This window comes from Meleagris gallopavo, chromosome 7, assembly GCF_905368555.1.
Source record: "Meleagris gallopavo chromosome 7, MGAL_WU_HG_1.1, whole genome shotgun sequence".
Classification (NCBI taxonomy): domain Eukaryota; kingdom Metazoa; phylum Chordata; class Aves; order Galliformes; family Phasianidae; genus Meleagris; species Meleagris gallopavo.
Genome location: NC_139410.1, coordinates 8329936 through 8352192, shown reverse-complemented (window position 1 = coordinate 8352192; position 22257 = coordinate 8329936). Strand labels below are relative to the sequence as shown.

General features: G+C 51.2%; 1 protein-coding gene across 4 annotated transcripts; it reads right to left on the bottom strand.

The window, feature by feature from the left end:
- Positions 1-7889: 7889 nt before the first annotated feature.
- LOC100545429 (aryl hydrocarbon receptor-like) lies at positions 7890-22243 on the bottom strand. 4 transcript variants are annotated; one of them, XR_014884315.1, is made up of 12 exons: positions 21602-22243; positions 21180-21361; positions 16726-16832; positions 14426-14515; positions 13773-13896; positions 13460-13590; positions 12546-12748; positions 12318-12427; positions 11866-12007; positions 10098-11691; positions 9522-9731; positions 9207-9345 (listed from the first exon to the last, which is right to left on the bottom strand). XR_014884315.1 is itself a non-coding variant. In XM_085227822.1 (11 exons), the coding sequence occupies exons 1-11, from the start codon at positions 21640-21642 to the stop codon at positions 9208-9210; spliced, it is 2862 nt and encodes a 953-aa protein (XP_085083948.1). In that variant the 5' UTR covers positions 21643-22243; the 3' UTR covers positions 7890-9207. The 4 variants fall into 4 exon arrangements, 3 of the variants coding, with proteins under 3 accessions (XP_085083948.1, XP_085083949.1, XP_085083950.1); XM_085227822.1 differs by lacking the exon at positions 9522-9731 and having other exon boundaries at positions 7890-9345; XM_085227823.1 differs by having other exon boundaries at positions 9214-9731.
- Positions 22244-22257: the final 14 nt, after the last annotated feature.

The following is a 22257-nucleotide window of genomic DNA, read 5'->3' as shown; positions in this document are numbered from 1 at the left end:
GTGTGGAGGCCTCTGGCTTTGTGGACCACAGTGTTGGGAAATCTGGGATGGGCCTCTTTTCTTTTTTTGACACATATTCTTACACAGCCTCTCGCCTTGATATTGAATAGCCTCATGATGGATTTCTTCTGCCTGCTCTTCTTTACCACAAAATTAAAACCAAGTGGTTTCCCAGCTGTCCCAGAGCTGTGTCCCAAGTGCTGTGTGGGAGCTGGTTTGGGAGGACATCTTCCCCTGGCAATTCCCAGACCATTTCTGGAGGAATAACACCATTTATTGCATTAAAAGGTTTTATCGTTACCTTCTTTGTCCTGTGGATCTCAAAAGGTGCCAAGCAGCCAGGACACAGCCCACAAGTCACACTTTGTCACTCACTACACTACATGGAGTGGTACCACTGACTTCCCTACTGGGATCTGAGCATTCTCCTGGCAGCAGGCAAGGGCAGCAAGCATCACGCATCCTACTGCAGTTGCTGATGGCATGCAAACAACTGTCACAGGGCACCGCTTCCCCAAAGGGCCTGAACTGCTGCCCACCCCCAGAGCAGAAAAGACAGTCCATTTTCTCCCAGCACTTGTGAGCTGCCTCTGGCTCGTCTTCACTTGCTCAGCAAACACCCCTGAACAGATCAGCACTTTCTTTACAACAAAACTATGTCAAGAATTTCTCCTGAGGCAGCCGGACCCTTTCCAAAGAGAGTGAGCTGCCAAATTCTGTTTTCCCCACCACCCTTCCTAACCCTCCTTTCCTCAGCAGAGAAACAAGGTGCAGGCTTGGCCTCTGAAGGTTCACTGTGCCCTTGTGGCTAGTGGGGACAGGGAAGAAGGGGCTTCCCTGCCCTCTCTCAAGCCGTGTCTGCCACTGCTGGCTGGTGGGCTGTAGGTCTCTCCAGTGTGCAGACTAAATGGGGCTGGGGAATTCCTGGTCCTGTAATTGGTTTTCCCTTGAGCTTCTTGAGTTTGAAGAGGCTTCTCAAAACTCCATCTCCTGGCTTCTCATGCTCAGACAAGATGTTATGCTTTCCAATAAAAGCCCATTCCTAGCCCTTGCTGCATGGAGAGGCACATATTTCACCCTGGGTTCTCTAGAGTTTTTAGAACCTTGTCATACACCTCTCTGAAGTATGGTAAGCACCGAACGGTGGCCATGCTCTGTGGAATACCTCCCTCCACCTGCTGACAGCTGTCCACCCTGGCTCCACCTTGTGGAGAACAGCCAAGTCTGGCAAGCTGCAGGAGCATGCCCTCCAGGTGCAGATAACAAACATCCCCTGCGTGGCAAAACCAGCTGCAGCTGAAACTGCTTTTCTCAGTACCTGCAACTTCCTCCCCTGCAGGAGCATGCTACTAGCTGCAGGAATGAGGCTGCTTACCCACACTGTGTTCTGGGTTCATGACTTCCCTGTCCCAACACCTCATCCCTGGTGAAAGCACAGCCAGCCCTGCCTGGCTCCCAACCCCTGAAGTTGGCTTTTTGGCACATCACCTCAGCAACACAGCTGACAACCATCTGCATCATTCCTCTGGTGATGATTCATCGTAGGAAAGTTGGGTTTCTTCTTCTGCCCATCTGCTGTGAAGGCAAAAGAGCATCTTAATGGGATGTGGCCCTTTGAAAGGGGCTCTTGAAAGCCCAGCATCCTTGGCCACCCAAGGCTTGGTGACTCAAATGCACTTGGGATTTTACTGAAGCCAAGACACCAAGTGTTGGAGCTGCTCAGGGCTTTGATGGAGTGGGTGTCTCTGCAAATGTGGTACCAGGTCCTTCCTGAGCTTGGAGATTGACCACATCAAACAGCCACAAACTTGTGGGATGGCTGTGAGTCATCAGCCACGATCACAAATGGGAATAGGCACCATCACCATGCAGCTCCCTCAAGCCCATCATGATAAGTAGCTCCATCCAAAGCTGATTCCTTCTGGCACAGAGAGTGGCCCAGGGCCCCCTGCTCAAACTTTGAGCTGTTTGAACTGTTGGATTCCTGAGGACACTAATGGGTCTCGATGGCCATGCACAGCCTTACTGGGGATCACCCCATCCATGGGCAATGTGCTTCTTCAGCTCAGCCCAGGCCACGCTGTGGCCTGATCTCTGATGAAGGTATGATTATGGATGTGACTCTGGATGGTGGCCAGCTGGCCACACATTTATTGGGCAGGAGGTGTGATGGACACTGTGGCCTCTTCCCAGTGGGGACAGGTCACCCTTCAGTGGCATTATTCCTGCAGTAGCAAACTGGGAGCTGAAGAAGAGGCCAGGAACCAGGATACATTCTGCAGTGAGATGTGTGTGAAAGCAGCTGACAGCCAGTCAGCCCTTCTCCAATGGGGGCTCATCTGCTGTTGGAATATCAGATGGTTTCTGTTTTCCAGTTTGTGCCCATTGCCCCTTGTCCTTTTGGTGGGCACCACAGAAAACAGCCTGGCTTCATCCACTTGACTCCCTCCCTTTAGATATTTGTAAGTGTTGATAAGATCCCTCCTCAGTCTTCTCCAGGCTGGACAGCCCCAGCTTCCACAGCCTGTCCTCATCCAGGAGGTGCTCCAGGCCCCAACCATCTTTGTGGCCCACTGTTGGATTCTTTCCAGCTGTTCCCTGTCTGTCTTGAACTGGGGAGCCCAGAACTGGACACAGTATTCTAAATGTGGCCTCACCATGGCACAGCAGAGGGGCAGTATCACTTCCTTTGACCTGCTGGCCATGCTCTTTGTAAACTCAACTCTCCAGCTTGTTCAGGTCTCGTTGAATGGTAGCACAGCCTTCAGGTGTGTCAGCTTCTCTTCCCAGCTTCTTATCATCAGCAAACTTGCTGAGGGGGGACTCTCTCCCTTCATCCAAGTCACTGATGAAGATACTAAGCAAGACTGAATCCAACACCAAGCCCTGGGGAGCACCACTAGTTGCAGGCCTCCAGTTAGACTCTGTGTCATTGATCACAACCCTCCGAGCTCTTCCAGTCTGCCAATTTTCCATTCATCCCATTGTCCGCTCATCTTCCCACACTTACTAAGCTTACCTATGAGGATATTATGGGAGACAGTGTCAAACGGCTTGCTGAAGTCAAGGTATACAACATCCATTCTTCTCTCCCCATCTACTTACCCAGTCATGACATGGTAGATGGTGACCAGATAGGTCAAGCATGATTTCCCCTTGGTGACTCTGTGTTGACTACTCCTGGTAATCTTCTTTTCTCCTACTCCTTTACCTCCAGGCTCTAGGGTTCCTAAGGACCAGTCTTATCAGTAAAACAAAGAAGGCATTCAGTAACTCAGCATTCTCAGTGTCCTACTTACCAGGGCACCCAACCCATTCAGCAACTTCACATCCTTTTTATGTTGTTTAGCCCAGAACTGCACATAATAGTCAAAGTGAAACTAAATACAGTGGGAGAATCCCCTCTTTTGAGCATCTAGCTGTGCTGATGCAGATATACCCCAAGATACAGTTCATCCTCATGGTTACCAAGGCAGGCTGCTCTGAGCTGCTGTCACCAGCACCCCCAGGTTCCTCCTGCACAGCTGCTCCCCAGCCACTCATCTCCCAGCTGAGCCTGTGTCCAGCATTGCCTTTCCCTCCCAGCCCTGCTGCTCCAGCCCTGCTTCTGGTGCTGTTGCACAGTCTTGGCTTGCCATCGTGTGGCAGAGGCACACACTGGCTCCTGGCAGGGGAAAGCAGCCCTGCAAGGAGCATGTCAGCCAAGGACGGGCAAAACTGTGACAGCACACAAGGAAGGAAGTGTGGTAGGTATTCCTGCAGTGGGGTACGGAGCTGCTCCCATCTGGCAAGGTGGCCACAGAGCTTCATCGAGTTTGCTCAGAGGGGAACGGGGCTGACCCGAGGCTGCATGTGGGGGCACAGGGCTGGTGTGGGTCTGCTCTGTGTCTATTGGGACGGTGATGGAGCAGACCTGAGGACACTTGTAGTGACCTTGGGATGGAGCCACTGGAGTGGGTAACTGGGCTCGAGGCTGTCTTACAGGCACTCACTGGCATCCTGTGTCTGCCGTGTCTGTGCCAGGTTCCTCAGCTGCATCTTTCTCAGGGACTTGGCAGCAACTATGGATGTTACTAAAGTGGCCTGCAGAGCAGCAGAGATTGCAAGTGGTATCCACTGCACAGAGACAAGGCATGTGTCCACCATACCTTGGCAAGACTCAGGTCCTTTGCCTGCACATGGTTGGGAGCAGCTGGAAAATGCACTGCCAGTGGATTCAGTGCACGGGGCAGGGCTGTGGGTCAAGGACCACCTGGTGCTGCAGGGGCAGCAGGACAGAGGGTCCCCAGAGCTGGAGCCAGGGCTGAGAGGCAGCAGGTTGTGCTGCTTTACTCCCTCACCACCACCACCCTTTTTGTTTCACCACCATTGAATGCCCAGCAGCAACCAGTGCTTGCTCTTGCAGTTAGTGCTAGATTCACCTATTGCTGATTTTAAACTGTCCTGACCAAACACAACCAGTAATGGCAGCAGAGTCATTATTCCACATTACTGGAGGTTCCACCTTCTGGCAGGCCTGTATATCCCATTAAATTCCAAAATTTGGGATTTGACACTCAGGTGGAGTGGGCTATGAGGTCCAGTTGGACTTATGACCTAGTTTTGCAGTTCTCAGACCATGCTGTGGAAATTTCTAAGCACAGATGTAAAAGCAAGATTAAATAAATAAGAATTACATTGGTAGTTCTAACAGGTATGCCACCAAGGAAAGGTCTCTATCAAGGGAAGAACAACTTCTTTTGCTGGTATTCATGTCCAAAGAATTTGTAAAGCTATATTTAAACAGAAAAATCTCAGCTGTTGCATATTTCTGGGTGGGTACAGACAAAGATAATAAATACATATATATACACACAGACACTACAAGATGAACTACTGCATGCCGAAACCATATGGTCTTCTCTCCTTAGAATGGCATACATGTATATCTTTATTCATACATAAATGCATTTCCAATGCATTTGGTCAGTTCAAGCTGTCCCTGGCTGAACAGCAGCATTCTTGTCACCCAGACATGCAAAGCTCCTGAGCTCTGCAGCCCAGAGAGCCAGGATCCCCAAGAAGAGCAGAGCCAAGGGGATGCCCCAGTGCCCATGGATGGGTGCCATCACCACACTTCAGTCAGCAAGTCTCCGTGTGCGTGGCAGGATGCCCCAAACCACAGCATCCTGGTATTTTGCAGCCTTGTTCCTCCACTCCACCTGCCAGAGAGGAGAAGAATGGCCTGGGAGCCAGGCAGGATGCAGCCACCTCCTCTGTGTTTTGCCCTTTTGCAAACTGAGCTGCTCTATGGCTTCTGCTCTGCTTAATTGATCCAGTGTCCATCTCCAGTAGAAATAAAATAAAATAAAATTGTTCTCCTGTCTCGTTCATAATTTGCTTCAAATAAAATGTGCTTCTGCCTGAGCGAATGCCCTTCAGGGATACTTTAAATTGTCACAATGCATAAGGCTTTCCCTGAAATCTGCATTTTTACAGTGCTGAGTATCCACAATAGCCCCTGAAGCCACGCTTAATGTATTTCAAGGGATGTAAAGACTTGCCTAAGCAACTTGGCTAGAAAAGCTAAGATTGCTTTGATCTAATTTCTTTCCATCTTTTCTCTCAGAAAAAAAAAAAACCAAAAAAAACAAAAAAACACAACAACAACATAACAGCCAAGTGTTGTTTTTTTCATTCTGGAAACAAAGAAGAAAGCCGAATGCCAGCAAGAACTTCCTGACCCAGCTCTGAGAACCCACTAAATCAAAGTGTGATCCAACTGCAACAGGACAAGAGGCGTAAAGATCCAAGTCCCTGTAGGATCAGAGCCACTGCAGCTGATTCAAACTGGTCTTGCTGCTTGAGGAACACACTGAGAAAACAGCAAAGTTGATCCCACCATCAAACCACGCTTCAAGAAAGTTGCTAGGGTGCTCAGTAGATACAATCTGCAAGCATGAAACCCCACTAGAGGTTTGTAATTAACTCCAGACCTAATGACAGAACAGAAATATTGCCAAAGGAGCAGTAATCACTGCTGAGGTATGCAGAAGGTCTCAGATCTGAGCACCTTTCCTGTGGATTTCCAGGACACTAGCCAGAAGCAACCAGAAAGTCACCAAATGCCCTTCACCTGAGTTGCTTTAGTGATGCTAGATTATCTCCACAGGTGCACAGCCAGCACATACAACGATTGCCCCTTTCTTTTCCCAGCTGGCCTTGCTTGGCTTCCTTTCCCCCTTTCTTCAAAGCCACTTTCACTGCAAAATTCTCCAGGAAAAGAGTGCTGAGCTCAGTCTACTGTCCTCCTCCTTCTCTCTGTGGGTGCTGCTGGAGAGCCCCAGGGGCTGCCCAGTTCCACCACACCACGCTCTTTTTTCTGCCAGCAATGGGAAGAACAGCATCCAGTACTGCTGCTGGTGAGCATACAGACTGCTTGGGAGAACAAGTCCCAAATTAGCTGCAAGTAAATACCTGAAGGACAGCATCTAATCTATGAGCCCCAGGGTCAGATTGATAAACTCTTCCTGCCACTGGAGAAGGAGGAAAAGCCTCTTTTTGCATAAGTTCCTATTCATGTTCCTAAAACGTTTCACTGAGGGGTAAACACAGTGTGGTGTTTTGTCTGTAGCTTGATTTCTAAAATCCATCAAGAAAATTCAAGTACATCTCAGTCTGAAATAATTAATCAGGGGATCTGAAAACATTTCCTATAGAAACATTTCTCATTAGCTGGCAGATTATTTTGGTGGCACACACAATTATCATAAAGAGCACAAAAACTTTCAGCCCATCCAAATTGGACTTTCCTATATCCAGAAATAATAAAATAAGTAATAAAAATAATAAGGCAGCAGGGAGGACATGGGCCAGGCGCGATGAATGGTGCATTCCCATGCCAGCCTTCATCTCTATTTAATGTGCAAACTGTAAGAAAGCTTTCTGCTCTACTGCCCACATCCCAGTGTATAATGGATGTGCACATAGATGGTGTGGGCAAACACCAAGCTCACTTTTATAGAAATGTTTACCCAGTGCTTTGGGGCCCTGGGAGACACCTGCCAGCATGGGATATGGGAATATCACCATGGGACCAGGGGCTGCATGTGGCAATGGGCTCCTCTTGCTGCATTTGCTGTGGCATGAGGAGAAAGAGGCAGATTACAAAACAAAATCTCCTTTGTTTTCCTCCTCTCCTGCCTGCATGAAGTTCGAAGTGTTAAACTGGACTTTCAGCAGGACCTTCAGTCCCATGGTACTGATGGAGCAGGGCCAGCTGAACACTTGAGGAGATCTGGAGCCATGAGTCACTACGGCTCATCTTCCCCTTCTCCAGGCAGAGCCAAGCCCACAAGCATCCTCATCAGCTTTTCAGGGTGAAAGCAACCCACCAAGCAAAGCTCACCCACCTGATGCTCTTTTCTACAGCTCAGGGCAGGCTGTGGATGCTCAGATACCAGACAGCATCTTCTCCTTTGGTACAGCTCCAGCTGGGGTCCCAGAGCTGGCCTGGCGCATTGCAAGTAGGTGTTATAAGGCCAAGGAGACAAGCAGCAGCTGGCGTGAGGCTGGGAATGAATTATGAATGTGCTGGCCTCCCTGGAGAATTTGTGGTGGGAAGCAGAGGGGCTGCAGGGCACCTCCTGCTGTTGAGATGATGGCTTTTGCTTAGCAGACCTTGTAGAAACACCTCGTGGGACAACATCCCATGTGCACAGCTTGATGGCATGGCCATGTCACAGGCCCTGGTCCCACACATTGCAAGTCCAAAACCACGTGCTCACCCTTCTCCATCGAGTTTTGAAGTCCACTTCAAAATTGTTTTTCATTCCCAGCCTCACGCCAGCTGCTGCTTGTCTCCTTGGCCTTATAACACCTACTTGCAATGCGCCAGGCCAGCTCTGGGACCCCAGCTGGAGCTGTACCATTAATACAAAAACAATCATGCTTCTTGAGACAGACACACAACCAGCAAGAGAGATGCCAACGGCTGAGGTCCAAAACCATTTATTGAAAGAAGAAGTATTGAAAGTTAACACAGAACCAAAGCTGGACATGTAGGAAGAGGGATGATGTTTTGTCAGGTTTCTTAAAGGGTCGTCATATTTCTGATCTTACAAATAATCTGTTTGTCCCATTCCACAGATGCTACTTCAGTGCTTTGGGAAACAAAGAGATTTTTTTTCTCTCCCCTGGAGTGGCATAAAAATATACCTGTCAACTCATGCTCTATATGTACGGATAGGCTGCATTTCTACTCAGTGGGAAAATATCACCATACCATATGTAAAATTAAGAATCGTTACACTATTTTATTTATCTTAGCAAAAAAATTTTTTTTGTGCACTAAATCTGAAGTCTCCTTAGATTAGACAGCTCCACTATTTACCTGTGATCTTTTTAGGCACAGATACAAGTTATGGCTTATCTGCCATCCTGCTCCCAATACTTGAGAAAGAGCAGGCAGAGAGGATCAGACCCAGCCAGCCTGATGCTGTCAGAGAGAACTGAGCCATGGTGGCCAAGTGAGAGCCACAGAAGCAGCCTGGATTTCAGGAGCCCAGCAATCTGCACCAGAAATGCACTTAGTTCATGGCAGAACTGCAAAGGCTAGTGTAGAGTAGAGCACACTCCCTGAGGATTTGCCACATGAACACCACATCTTCCAATGCAGCTACCTGGTCACTGTTGGAGAGAAATTTTTTCTCTTTCTAGGGCAATAGCTAGTCTCTGAATGCCACTTAAAGCCAGAACATTTCAGATTTGACTCTCATTAAGGTACATAGACAACACGGGCAGAGTTCCCAGTGGGGAAGTAGGAGCAAGAAGGCTGGGATGAGAGACAGCAAGGGAGCAAGGTGTTCCAAATTGGAGGTCCTCCAAATGACCAGAGTGACAGCTCTCAGATGATGCAAGATAAGGACAATGCTACACAGGCCAGCTGACCTTCCTCGCAGTGCCCTGGAGAAAACTGCTATGCCATGGCTGTCACTTCCCTGTCCAAACCAGGGACATCTCCAGGGGACCAGCATGTGCAGCCTCTGCCAAGGCAGGATGGTGCAAAGTTGATAAAACACAAAAACCATCCCAGCCAAATCACCAAGAGCAAAGACACATGGCACATGGCACATGGCACATGGCAGAGGGAAGGTCTGTTGTCTGCAGCTGGAGGGCAGCTCCTTCCCCAGTGAATAATCCCACTTTGCCCAGTCTGATCTTGTTCTCCTAGAGATAGAAGTCACCACTGAAAGCGTGGGGGTGATCCGGCAGCACTTCTGCATGGGGATGCAGCTTGCAGGGGGGAGCAGGGCTGTCTGTAGGGAGTCCCGTGTGAGAGCCAGGCAAAACACAGCTGCTGTCAGGCTAGGAGAAGAGAGAGGAAAGAGGGTGGTGAGGTATATTGTAGGATTTTACCTACACTGATGGGCTGGGTGCCCAGAGGAAGCTGCTGGGAGGGGAAGCTCCTGCATTGCTTCCCCTGGCAGTGCAGGGGCTCAGCAGCAATCCCAATACATGTTGCACACCTTTCCCCAGCTCACCTCTCATTGGCCCTCCAATTCATCGACAAGAGGTTGAAAGCAGTGCAAGTACATCCATACTCCCCAGTGGACACCAATTTGACTTCATAAGCAACCTTTGCGGAGCTGACCATGTACAGCAGCCCTACAGTTCACTCATTAACCTTATCTGTAAATTACAGGCTCCCGCTCTGCATTTGAAACAGGGCAGTGGTCATGGCACCAAACCTGCTGGAGTTTGAGAAGCATTTAGACAACACTCTCTGTACTGTAAAACAGCAGATCTTCATCTCATATGGGCCACCCACCGAAGCTTAACATCGCATGGCTGGAATATGCCTATAGAAGGAACAAAGCATATGGAAACCATACCCCAGACAGCCAAGGTCTAAAGGGAAAAATCCACATTCTGACCTTCCATTCTGCAATGCTTGGTGCAAAGAAAAGCCCCTGAAGTCCTTCTTTCTGACCACATACTGGCAGAGCAAGGTGATTCCTGCCTATTGAACAGGCAGTGCATGCCTTCCCTGTGCTAAGGCCCCCCAGGAAATCCCAGCACAGAAAATACTGAGCTCAAATGCAAAGAGAAACCTTCACCTTGTGGCTGCTCTCCTGGCTCAGCATGGAGGTGTACAATCCATAGGAGTTTGCTGGAGCCTCCAGCACACTGCCAGTGCTTCCAAAGTGCTCTACAGATGAGCTCAGGAAAGGGTACATGGAGGGAATAGAGTTTGGATGTGTCTCTGGAATAAGCTGGTATGAGGAAGATGGGAAAAGCCCGGAGTATGGAACCATCTCCTCCTGGGACCTCTCACTGTCTACAGCATCCATGCTGCATAATCCATTCAGATTAGAGCCTTGTGCTGGCACGGCAGGCCCAGGCACTGGACCCAAGTAGTCCTGATGCTGGGAGATCAAGTCTTGGCTGATGCCATAGAAATCAGGCTGAGCTGAGGATGTCAGGAGAGGGGAGACGTAGTCCTGCCAGGGGCTGCTGCTGCTGGTGGGGAGGAAGCGAGGAGCAGAGGAATGATGGTGGGCACAAAGCCTGTTCATCAGCAAGCTCCGGCCAGCTTTGTGTTTCGGCTGGCTTGGTGCTGCCGCATGCCCTCGGCCCGGGCTGGGCAGGGAAAAGGTCTGGAGAACGTCTTGGGTGGGATGCACAGCTGGGAAGTCACTCTCCAGCTGCCAAGCCTCCAGCGGGGCTCCCAGGTGTGAGCTGGGAGCTACAGTCCACGGAGTGACCTGAGAGAGCTGGAGGAAGTGGAGCCAGCCCTCCTCCCCAGCGGCTCTACTCTGCAGGCCTGCAGGCAGCTCGGCCTCCGTTGGCTTTGATGGCAGCAGGGACTGCTGTGCCAGTGCATCATAGAGAGGGTGCTCCCATAGCAGAGCAGCAGCTTGGCCTGGGACAATATCAGACTGCTGTGTTTGCTGGGATGGGTACTGCAAGTCCTTGTCCTCTGCGAGGCATGCAGCAGAGCATCCCACTGGGCTCGAGGTCATGTCTGGCAGAGGACAAGCCTGCAGGTCTTCCTTGTACTTATTCCCCAGCGTGGTGTGGATGTAGGACAGGATCTTGTTGTTGGTGAGGAAGTCACTCAGGGACAGAGTGTGATCAGGGTCTGTATTGACCATCACCATTTTCTCATCCAGTAGCAGGAGCTCCAGGTCTTCAGCGTTCAGCCCCAGGCTCTCCAGTGCACTGAAGAGCTCGTTGTTGGAGCAGCTCTCATCACTGTTAATTGTCAATGAGTTCAAGGTGGCCAAGAGAGGGTCCTCCTGCTGCAAATCCACCCACTCCTCTTTGAGGCTGTCCTTCCTTGAGGAAACTGGAGCAGTGCTTGTGCTCCAGGCCTGTCCTGCACCCAGTGAGGATGTGTCCTCAAGGTGGGCCAAGAAACTGCTGCTGAAGGTGTGGTTGGGTGAAGGAGCTGGCTGGGGGGCATATGCTTCCTTGTCCTGCTGCAGTACAGCACTCAGCAGAGAACCAGGGGCAATGCTGTCCTTCTGGGAGCATCCTCCATTGCTGTGTGAGCTTTTCTTGGACCTGCTGATTTTCCCTTTACTCTGGAAAGCATCAGAGAAGCCTGGGAGAGGGAAAGCACTTTGGTATAAGAGTGCTTCTCCTGTAGCAAAGGTGAAGGGAAGATGCATGGATCGTTTCCGAAGGTGCTCTCCTCCTTCTTCATCTCTGCAGGGGAGGAAGAGGAGACTGCTGTTTGTATGTGTACAAGCACCTGCTGCAAACTGCTTCTGCAATGCAGAATTGCAATTTATGTCATCCCAGGCCCCTTTGCTATGACCAGCCCATGTGCACTGATGCATGCATACACAGGGGTGCTTATGTACAAACAGATGCACTCACACAAGGGGTCTCTGCGTGACGATGATGTACTCAGGCTTGCTGTTCTTGTAGACAAGCCGTGCATTGGCCTGCACCCACTTCCAGTGCTTGTCCTTTGTTAGCAGGCGGAAGACTGTCAGGCCGCTCTCACCTGTCTTCATCACTGCCCGGAGGAAGCACAGATGCTGGTGCCCATCAGCACATCACCTGAGGCAGGGCTGCCTTAAGCAATGCTGCTGTTGCCAGCAGGGATAAGCAGATAGAGTCACAACAGAAGGATGCCCTGGCTGGCTCCATGTGCAGGGAACACACCTCCCTGGCTAGATGCACCTCCCTACTCGCTACCAAGAGCATCGCAGCAAGGCATAAAGCAAAGCCTCTTATGGACAAAGAGCTGCCCGGCTCAACATGGCTACCAAAGGAGATTTGGCCTCAAAGGTGAGCATAAAGGGAACAGGGAAAAGGACTCTTACTTCTGATGTGGTTCTCGGCACAGTAAAGCATGTCAGCAGCATGGATGAACTGGTAGCCAGTGCCACACATCCGCAGCTCTGCCTCGGTGTAGCCCAAAACAATCTTCCCCCTACAGGAGAATGCACCCAGCTCAGTGGCAGGTCCAGGTGGGACATCACCCAGGCTCAGCACAAACCAGCACAGTGGAGGCATACAGCATCACCCCACAGATCATCTCTGCCACCTACTTGGCATCACATGCCAAGGGAGTGAAGTCCAGCTTGTGCTTTGTCCTGAAGATCATGTTCTTGGTTCTGATTTCCAGGATGGATGGGGGCTGCAGGGGGGTGGAGATAGCAAAAAGAGCGAGCTGTGGGGGCAGCGCAGACCCATCTTCAGACCTTTTGTTCTGCCCATGAAGGAATCTCAGCCTGCCTTGAAGGTTTAAAGCCTTAAAGAGAAGATAAAGCCAGTGTCACACACATTGCTGAGTGGAGGGGAAAGAGAGGGAGGAGAGCTCCATGGGAAACAAGCCATCTTGCTGCAGAGTTGATGCAAAGAACCAAGCCCCACAGGAAAGAGGCTGCCCAGCAGGAGCAGTGAACCTCCATACAAAGGAGGTACACACATCCTATGTGGGTCTGACACTGCCCAGGCCAGGGTAACACCACAGGTCCAGGAGTATTGCTCCTTGTGGCCTCCTTGTTCCCTGTGGGTGCAGAGGGAAGCTTAAAAGAATGCTATGCTGGTCTCCCCACAGCAGCAGCTCATCACTGATAATCCAGAGCCACGTTATACAGCAGCTGCAAGACCAAGCACGTGCTGCAGTTGCGTCAACGCATCACATCATGCATAAGCTGCTCTTTGTTCTACATGAGCTGCACCTCAACCCCACCCAGAAGCATTGTTTAGAAAAGATGGACAACCAGAACATCTGTTCAAGGTTCAGTGCCATTGAGAGGACAGGAATAAAATCCACAGGAAGAGGTGCAGACCAAACACAAACACACACACAAAAAAACAAAAACGCAGAAAAATCCACTTCTTAAGACAGGCAGAAAAGAGTTTCAACCCTTTCGATGTCAACTTTCGCGCTCCATCAGCAGCATGGGCCCCTTAGCATGAGCCTGCTACAGAGCCTGCAGCACAGACCTGCACTCACCAGGAAGCCAGAGGAATTATCCAGGAGGCAGCGAAACCTGCACACAAAGCTCCTTTCCAGAAAGGAAGAGTTTTCCAAGGGCAGTTGATCAGGCTTGTAGGCAACAGCAGGAAAGCTGAGACTCTTCCTCCCTGTAGGAAAGAGGGATTGAGGGAGCAGCTAAAGGCTGGTGGTCCTAGTCCTCAGCAAAGGGTGGTGGTCCCCAGCTTTGTGTTTTGGATATATCTGTGGCCACAAGGATGCAAACTCCACGCCGCTGGGAGCTGTTTCCCTAGTGCCTGTGGGGAATGGAGCATCTCGTGCCTACACGTACCTTCAGGAGAGGGCTCACCCTCAGGAGTCTGGGGTGGGTTGTGGGCCCAGTGGAGGTTGCGCCTGAATTCCTGGTGGTCCTCAGCGTGGATCAGCTTGAAGATGCTCTGGTGCATAACATCTGTCTAGAGAAAAAAACAACTGAGTGAGCTGCGTGGCCTGCCCCAGCCCCTGCTGTTGGCCGTATCCCACCACGTCTCCCTGTGCTCAGCTATGCCTCTAGTGAATGGGGTTGGACACTCCCCCCCAGAACTGATGTTGGACTGGGTTAGGGCACAAAAAGCACAGCACTTTTTAGACACTTCACTCCCTCTGCTTTGAGCTCGGTACAGGAGAGGCACTTCACATCTCAAATTCCCAAGCCACTGAACCCATAGGGAGAGTAAAAGGCTTCCCCTATTGTAGGTCTTACTCCTGCTCCCGCTGGGATGATTTTTGAGCCTGCAGAAAGAAGAGATGCGGTCAGGTAGCAGGGCCAGACCACCTAGCAGCCACAGACTTCTCCTTGCCTTCTTCCCTGTATGTGAAGCCCTCACATGGCCTTGCAAACCCACAGGGCTCTCTCCCTGCAGGGAACCTCAGGGCTACTCTCCACCACCAAGGAAAAACCCTCCCTGCAAACCCATCACTGCAATTCAGGGGTGTCCCATGAACCTGATGAAATCCCAGGTAGTCCTGGATGGTGTGTGAGGAGTAAAAGATCAGCCCTTCTGACGTCACCACCAGCACGAAGCCATTGAGTGCCTAGGAGAGAGAGCAGGTCAGCAGCTGAGTTCTACCCACATCACCCTATCCTAGCAGCTCAGATTCAGATTTAGACATTTATCCACATCTTATGCAAAGAGCAAGTACAAATCTCAGAATGACTTGCAGAATGAAACCAGATACATTAAGGAACTCATCCATTCTGGAATCCTGGTGGAAAAGTGCCTTTCTGACAACAGAGAATCAAAGTGGCATTTCACATTGGCCGCATTAAATTTGACCTGTGTCTGCCTCTGTGGCTCTGCCTGCGTAGTTCCCATCCTTTCTACAGACCAGGAAGGATCCTGGCAGCTGGGGGAATGAAGATAGAGGATGTGCAGTGAGAAACAAACACGCTGCATGTCCCAGTGTGCTGGCAGTGTCTGCTGCTTTCACATCCCTCCCATGTTCCCCAGGTGCCAAGGACTGCTATGCCCACATGGGCTCTGCCCACTCTGCTTACATGGAATCACCCCTTGGGAGTGACAGCAGTACTGCGTGACAGCGGCAGGACCAAACTTTGGTGTTGTTAATGCCAAAGTTAATTTGTATTTTTAAATATTTATTCATTTATGCATACTTTACAGTTCAGTGGCCCTTCTGTCCTCTCCTGGAGCTGCAGGACTGCAAAACCAACAGCCAAAGGAGCCTCTGTCCTCCCCAAGAAGGGCTCATTCCTACCAGCTTAACACATTTGGGTGGTAATTTGGGTGTTCTCTCTGAGACAGCAGCCTCAGGGCTGGCAGGAGGAGGGACCGGGGCCAGTGTCCCTTGCCCCTGGAGATCTGTAAGGATCACAAGGTGCAGAGAAGCTGCCTCACAACTTTGACCGTGCAGTTGCTATCCTGGATAGCGTTAGCATCCAGAAGTCAGTGCTATCACGGAACTGATACCATCACCCAGCCACCTGTCCCTAAGGACACCAGGTCCTCCTGGATCCCAAAACCTGGTTGCAGGCAGGGCAGCCAGCCCTGTCCCACTTCCCCCACTTGGCCATCCACAGACATCAGGATCAATTAGAGTCTAGCGCGTTGTCTCAGCCAAGTCTGGCTATTGTTGCTGCCAATTCCCATTTCATTGTCCAGGTCCGTGTTTCTCCCCCCTCTCCTTCCCTTTATCCCAGGCACAAATGCTCTCTCTATTTACTGGGTTGACCTCAGTGTGTGGGAATCTGCTGCAGAGGTTAATTAGTGCTGCCAAACGCTTTTTAACTCTTTGAGCAGCCCTGGAGGCATGGCCTCCTCACGGTGCTGGTGAGCAAGGTCTGGCAGCACTCTATCCTTGCTCAATGATGCTGGAAAAAGGCAGACTGGAGGCAGTATGCACCTGCATGGCTGCACACCCGAGGATGCTGCACCCAGTCCTCAGTCCTAAAGCCCAGCCACATCCCTCATCCCTGGATGAGGCTAACATGGAGCTGTTCACACCCTGCTTGGTGCCTCTACAAAGGCAGCATCCAACCTGAGGAGGAGCCTGATGAACAAGGCATCAATCCTGCTGAGCGCAGCTCTGTGCTTTGACAGTGGAAAACCCTCGAGATTTTCATGATTAACCAGCATTTCTCTCCCCAGACACCAAGATCCTGGCTCCACAGCAAGCAGGCAGGACAGTAATTATAATTACTGCTGAGTGAGCTTCTGGATAGGTGCCAGATGCCAGCCAGGCTGGGAACCGGGTGGAGAGGAACAGGGAGACCATGTCCTCGTGGGACCTCGTGGTGCTGGAGCGTGACCCCCTCCTATTCACAGTGCCTGATTTGGAGACAGAGGGTCACCTCCCAGTGCCTCCAAGCAGAAGCCTCTCAAATAGCTCCTGAGATGCTACGATGTACCACATGTATAAAGGCACGTGCATACCCTCATCTGAGCCTAAGGGCCATCAACAACTTTCTCCAGAAAGGATAGGAAAAGAAAAGGAGAAGCAACACTCCCTTTCTGCCCCAGGGATCCAAAGAGTTATAAAACCTCTGCTCAAACACAACCACTATGAGTGAAATCACCGTAATAAGTCTTGTAACCACTGTACTGACCAACCACTACACCAGTGGGACAGCAGACAGTATCCTCCCTTCATCACAACATTCACCAAAATATCCTGCAACTGAGAACAGAACAGCCTGTCCTTTGGGCAAATCTCAGAGGAAAGAGGACCCTAGGAAAAAGTTCTTGAAGGCATCTGCCAGGGAGAGGTGGCCATAGAGAACCACTGACCTGCAGGAGCAGCTCGCCCTCCGGTACTGCTGCCGTGCCCAGAGCTGGGCTGCTCTCATGGTCTCCATCCCTCTCTGCGCCTTCAGCATCATGGTTCTTCAGAGCAACTGCAGCAAAGCACAGTGAAGGGACATCAGTGCTGCAGCAACACCTCCAACTCACTGCCACAAGCAGCCAGAACAAAGATATTTCCCCTGCCTTTCCATAACTCCAGAATTCCTCTTTTATCCTCATTTTCTCCTTTTCATTTCCATACCTTTAACAAACCCAAAGTAAAGAGCAATTAAAGCCAGAGATCATTAAAACAAGTAGGCATCATTGCTGGAACAGCTGCCCAGAGAGGCTGTGGATGCCCCATCCCTGGAGGTGTTCAAGGCCAGGTGGATGGGGCCCCGGGCAGCCTGGTCTGGTATTAAATGTGGAGGTTGGTGGCCCTGCATGTGGCAGGGGGGTTGGAGATCTATGATCCTTGAGGTCCCTTCCAACCCTGGCCATTCTGTGATTCTGTGATCAGTGGAATAACTATGAGATCCTGCACTCCATCCTGCAAAAAGATCCACGTGTTTAGCGAGCTCATCAATTGGAAGTTCCCTCATCATTTAGTAATGGCCACGAAGTCCTTTGTCCCGGTGGGTTCAATGCCTCTGTCCACTCCTTGCAAGGAGCCCTTGTTACCATGCTATGCCTGATCAAGCTGGGCATTGCAGGCACAGCAGAAACTCCCAGCAAGGAGAATGGATTGACTCTTCTCATCTCTGTGAGTAAAATGCAGGGGCTATAAATTATTGAAGGTCTTCTGTCCTCCTCTGTCAGCTTCCAGATGGCTACGCTGGAGGCGCAAGACAAATATAACCTTGGTGGATAAAAGAGTGAGTCAAGGGTTGCTGAGGTCTGGTTTAATGGTTTCATATTTGCCAGCAGAAAGAAAACTTGCAAGTAATGGTCTTGAATCACAGACACTACCTAAATATAGACTTCGCTATTGGCATCTGGGCTGCTCCTAAGCTATGGGGCCAGAGGAGACACCAGTTAAAATCAGAAGATTGTACCAACACCTGCCACTGAACCCAGCCACCATCCTACATTCCCCATGAGGGTTTTCCTGACCTTCCAGACCATCCCCAGAGCCCCAGAGATGTTCTGCTCTTGGCCAGGACACTGCACATCAGCCTCCTGAGGAAGGTGAGAACAGATTGCCACCTGAAGGCAGTGGTCTTTGGGCCCAGGAGGGAGGGCTGGGGGTCCTCCTACTTGCTCAGCCTGGGGAAATGATTCATGGGAGGCTGAAGGGACACCTCACTGTTGAACTCCTGAACCTGCAGGGGCTTTGCAGACCTGAGAAATCTCTGCACCAGCAAGCTGGTATTAACATTTTTGAGAGGATATATCCCAGCCCCCTTCCCTTTCTTCCATGCAGGCAAAACCTTCGAGTGGGAACAAGATTTTGCATCAGTCACAGCTTAAAAACAAGAAGACTCAGTCCCAAACCCAGCCCTGGGGTTGATACAGGAGAAGCAGAAGAGAACTCAACCACCTCATGGCTCTTCAAGAGCAGCAACAGTTCATGCCCACTCTCCTGGCTGGCATCACTTAAACAAGGCAAAAAGCCACACTTATTCTTAATGGATACAAAAGTTTTACTTATAATACCTACCACAGATCCCCACTGGCACAAATTTCATTAAATAGATTAATTATTTATCCCTTGTCTGAACGGTGCAGAGACAGCAAGTTCTGTGACCAGGCGTGGTGAATAATGAATGCCCTGCTAAAAGATCTAATTGCACATCTAAAAGCAAGGAGGCCTCATCTACACATCCCTGTTGCACCACTGAAGGCACAGGGGTCTCAGAGGAAGAGCACGTGCACAGGTTTAAACAAGGACAAAGAGGACAGTGATGTGTCAGGCCGTCACTTCTTTTTGCAACTTCTAACCCTTGCAATGCTGATAAATCACAGTCCTTCAAGTAATGACAATCCTTGACACACAAACAGTAGCAGGACAAGGGGCAATGGTTTTAAACTGAAAGAGGGCAGGTTTGGAGTGAATATATAAAAAATTCTTTACTCAGAGCGCTGGCACAGGCTGTCCAGAGGAGCTGTGAATGCCCTATCCCTAGCAGTGTTCAAGGCCAGGCTGGGTGGGCTTTGGGGTCCTTTCTGACCCACCCCATTGTATGGTTCTCTAAGCTCCAGGAAACAAGGAAGCACCATTTCAGGCTTAGGAACATGGCCCTTACAACACAGAGGGTAAAGACTCCATCCTGATTGTAACACGCAGAGAGAAAGCTGTGCTTCCTGCTGTTTCCAAGGGCAGCTTTTGCAGACCCTCCCAACGCCTCCTCCAGGATAAACCTCTTGTCCCAGGGCTTGACATGGGCCACTTGCCTGCACCCAGGGGCTTGGCTCCTCGGGAGCTGGGTCCATGGGGAGGGATTAGGGGAGCCAGGCACCACCAAGCTAAGCTGACACATCATGTGCTGGCCCTCGGGTGTCCTTGAGGTGAAGCTGGGGTCTGGCATATGATGGTGGCAGCCAACTGCAGCTCCGTCCCACCCTCCTGGGCCTGGCCAGAGGTGCTGGGTTTAGTGCAGTACCACCTGGATAGGATGTGGGATGAAGCAGGGCTGGGCTGGATGGCTTTCCCCAAGGGTCTGCATCTCTAGAAACACCATGCAAGTTCGCAAAGCCCCAGGTGTGATTCCTGGCAACAGGACATGGATCTGAAGGGATGAGTGCAGCGTGATGGTAAGCATCTATGTAAAGATCAAGATACTCAAATAAAATTAAAAGTAATTGATTTTCAAATAGGTTGGGAGAAACAACAGCCTGGAGATGACAGCATTCCTGGCTTGCAGTGAATTATTTAAGAAGGGGGCTGGAGAAATGGCAGCTGGCAGAAACCTGCTGGTGCACTGATTGATCTGCCTGTGGGACAGGCTGCCTGCTATCAGTAAACCAGCAGAAAACCAACAATAGAAGTCGAGGAGGGAATAGACTGTGTATTTTGAAGAGGAGCACTGCAGAAGCTTCTCTAAGGTGAGCTTCATCTCGCACGGCTTCTTAGAGTGGCATCACTCCACATTCACATCAAAAGGGACTGAAGACTCTCTGAAATCACTCAATTTTGTAGGCTGCTTTGCTCAGAGCTCCTGTTAGATAAACTGCTTAAATCAGGAGTTTTATTTATTTATTTTTTAAGCATCAGAAGAGCTTCAGCTGAATCCACAGGCACTATCTGCATCAAAAAGGATAGGGGTTTCCCCTCTCACACATGAAATGCTGTGACCTGGCTTAAAGCAGGGGAGCTGGTCCCACAGCTTCAGGCACACTGGTGGCTCAGCTGCTGGGAAGACAAATTCAAACTGTATGGAATGACAAAGGCAAGTAAAGAAAGAGAAGCTCAAAGCGGGGGATTTCCCAGTTTCTCACTATTCTTACCAAGGTACCCATCTTGCCAATGCTGCAGGGAAGTTGGACTGCAGGCAGGGCACTGGGATGGCTGCTCAGGGCAGGAGCATCATGGCCCCAGGGTCAGTCCCTGCTTCCCTTCTCCAGCAGAGCGCCGCAGCATCCCAGCCCCAACACACCACACAGGAGGACAACTCCACACACCCCAACCTCTGCCACTGTGCTTCACAACAAGAGCGGCCATTTCAGAACTGTTCTAAGGAAGCACCAGCCACCCTTTCGGTCTATAAATCCTACAAGCCATGTTTCAGGAGAGCAGCGAGCCTGCACTGCGCCACACACCACTACCCCTGAGAGAGCAGCGGTGCTCCCACAGCCCGCAGCATCCCACGATGGGTCTGAGGCTCCACATTGGACACTGTGGAGGTGGATGTGGGCAGTATGGAGCAGCATGGGCTGCCCCAGCATGGCTCCTTAGCAGGGCAAAGCAGCATGGAGGCTGTGGGCGATACGGTCAAACAAACAAATCGACCCAGAGCTGCCAAGCAAACAACTGCTCTCTGAGGCCATTAATTTTTCATTCCATCTGCCTGCCAGTTCCACCATGCTCAAAAGAGAATGGGAAAAAAAAAGAAAAAAAAAATTAATTCAGTGATTTGGAGTTGGAAAAATATTGTTTGTGAGGTCACAGATAGCTGCTGCTGTTTGGCCAGGATAACGCAGGGCTGCCCGAACACTCCTCCTATGGGCTATTAACTACAGCAGCAGAACGCAAAAATGTATTTAATGTGGTGTGTTTTAAAAGGCTCCCAAATAAACTCTAACCACACTGCGGTAATTATTCACTGTCAAACACCGAGCATTTCTCAGGTCCGTTATAAAAGCCGCTCTCACAGTGCCTCCTCTCAGCCGTGCCCTCCAGCCCAAGCGTCAGTTTTCTACTTCAGTGCAACCCATAAACAGAATCAACTTCATCTCCGCACATCGCTCTGATTCCGCCGCGTCCGAACCCCGCTTTGCCCCGAGCCGCTGCGGGCACTCACCGCGGAAGAAGCTCTTAGCGCGGAGGAAAGCGGCGCTGAGCCGCAGGATGGACAGCTTGTCCAGACCGGCCGCCACCTCCTCGGGAAAGGGCAGCAGCGCGGCCAGCCGCTCCAGCTCCCAGTTCAGCCGCTCCCGGTGCCGCTTGGAAGGGTTGGAGCGTCCGCTGTCCGCAGCACGCAGCCTGCGGGGCGCAGCCACCGCCACGCGTTACTGCGGAGCCGGCACGGAACCGGCACCATCCATCCCTCATCCCGAACCCAGCCCCGCTCCCATCCCTGATCCCGATGCCGCTCCCATCCCTGACCTCCATCCCAGCCCCGCTCCTGTCTCTCACCCTGATCCCGCTCCCGTCCCAGCCCTGTTCCCATCCCCGATGCCGCTCCCAGTCCCGTTCCCATCGCTGACCCCGCTCCGCACTCACGTTCGGGCCGCCGGCTTCCTCCGCTTGCGCCCCGCATACATGGCTCAGCGAGAGCCGGCGGCAGTCGCAGGAGCGGAGCGGGGCAGCGCGGAGCAGCCCGGAGAGACCCCCGCAGGAGCGGCTCCGCCTCCGGCCGGGAGGGAAGGAGAGAGGGAGGGACGCGAGGGTGCTGAGGGTGGGGAGGAGGTGGGCCCCGGGACCGGGCAGTAGCGTGGATACGGTGTGTGTGCATGGAACGAAGCCGGGAGCTGGGCTCGGTCAGCCTGGGGAAGGCTGCGGGCAGAACTCGCTGTGGATCTTCTGTACCTGCAGGGGCTACGGGAAAGCTGGATTCAGATTGGACAGAAGGAAGAAATTCTTTACTATGAGGTAGGTGAGGCTGTGGCAGATGCTGCCCTGAGAAGCTGTGGATGCCCTTTCCCTGGCAGTGCTCAAGGCCAGGCTGGATGGGGCTTTGGGCAGTCTGTTGGGCTGGGTGGATTTTGAGGTCCCTGCCAACCCAAACCAGTCTGTAGTTCTGTATAGAAAATGCAGGGGATGGGCTAGGATCCTCCTCCTCCAGCCTCAGCCCAGACAAACACTGAGCAGCTTCCACAAGTACTTGCTCAGCTGAGAGGGAAATGGAGAGATGCTGTTCGAGGTCACAGAATGGCCCA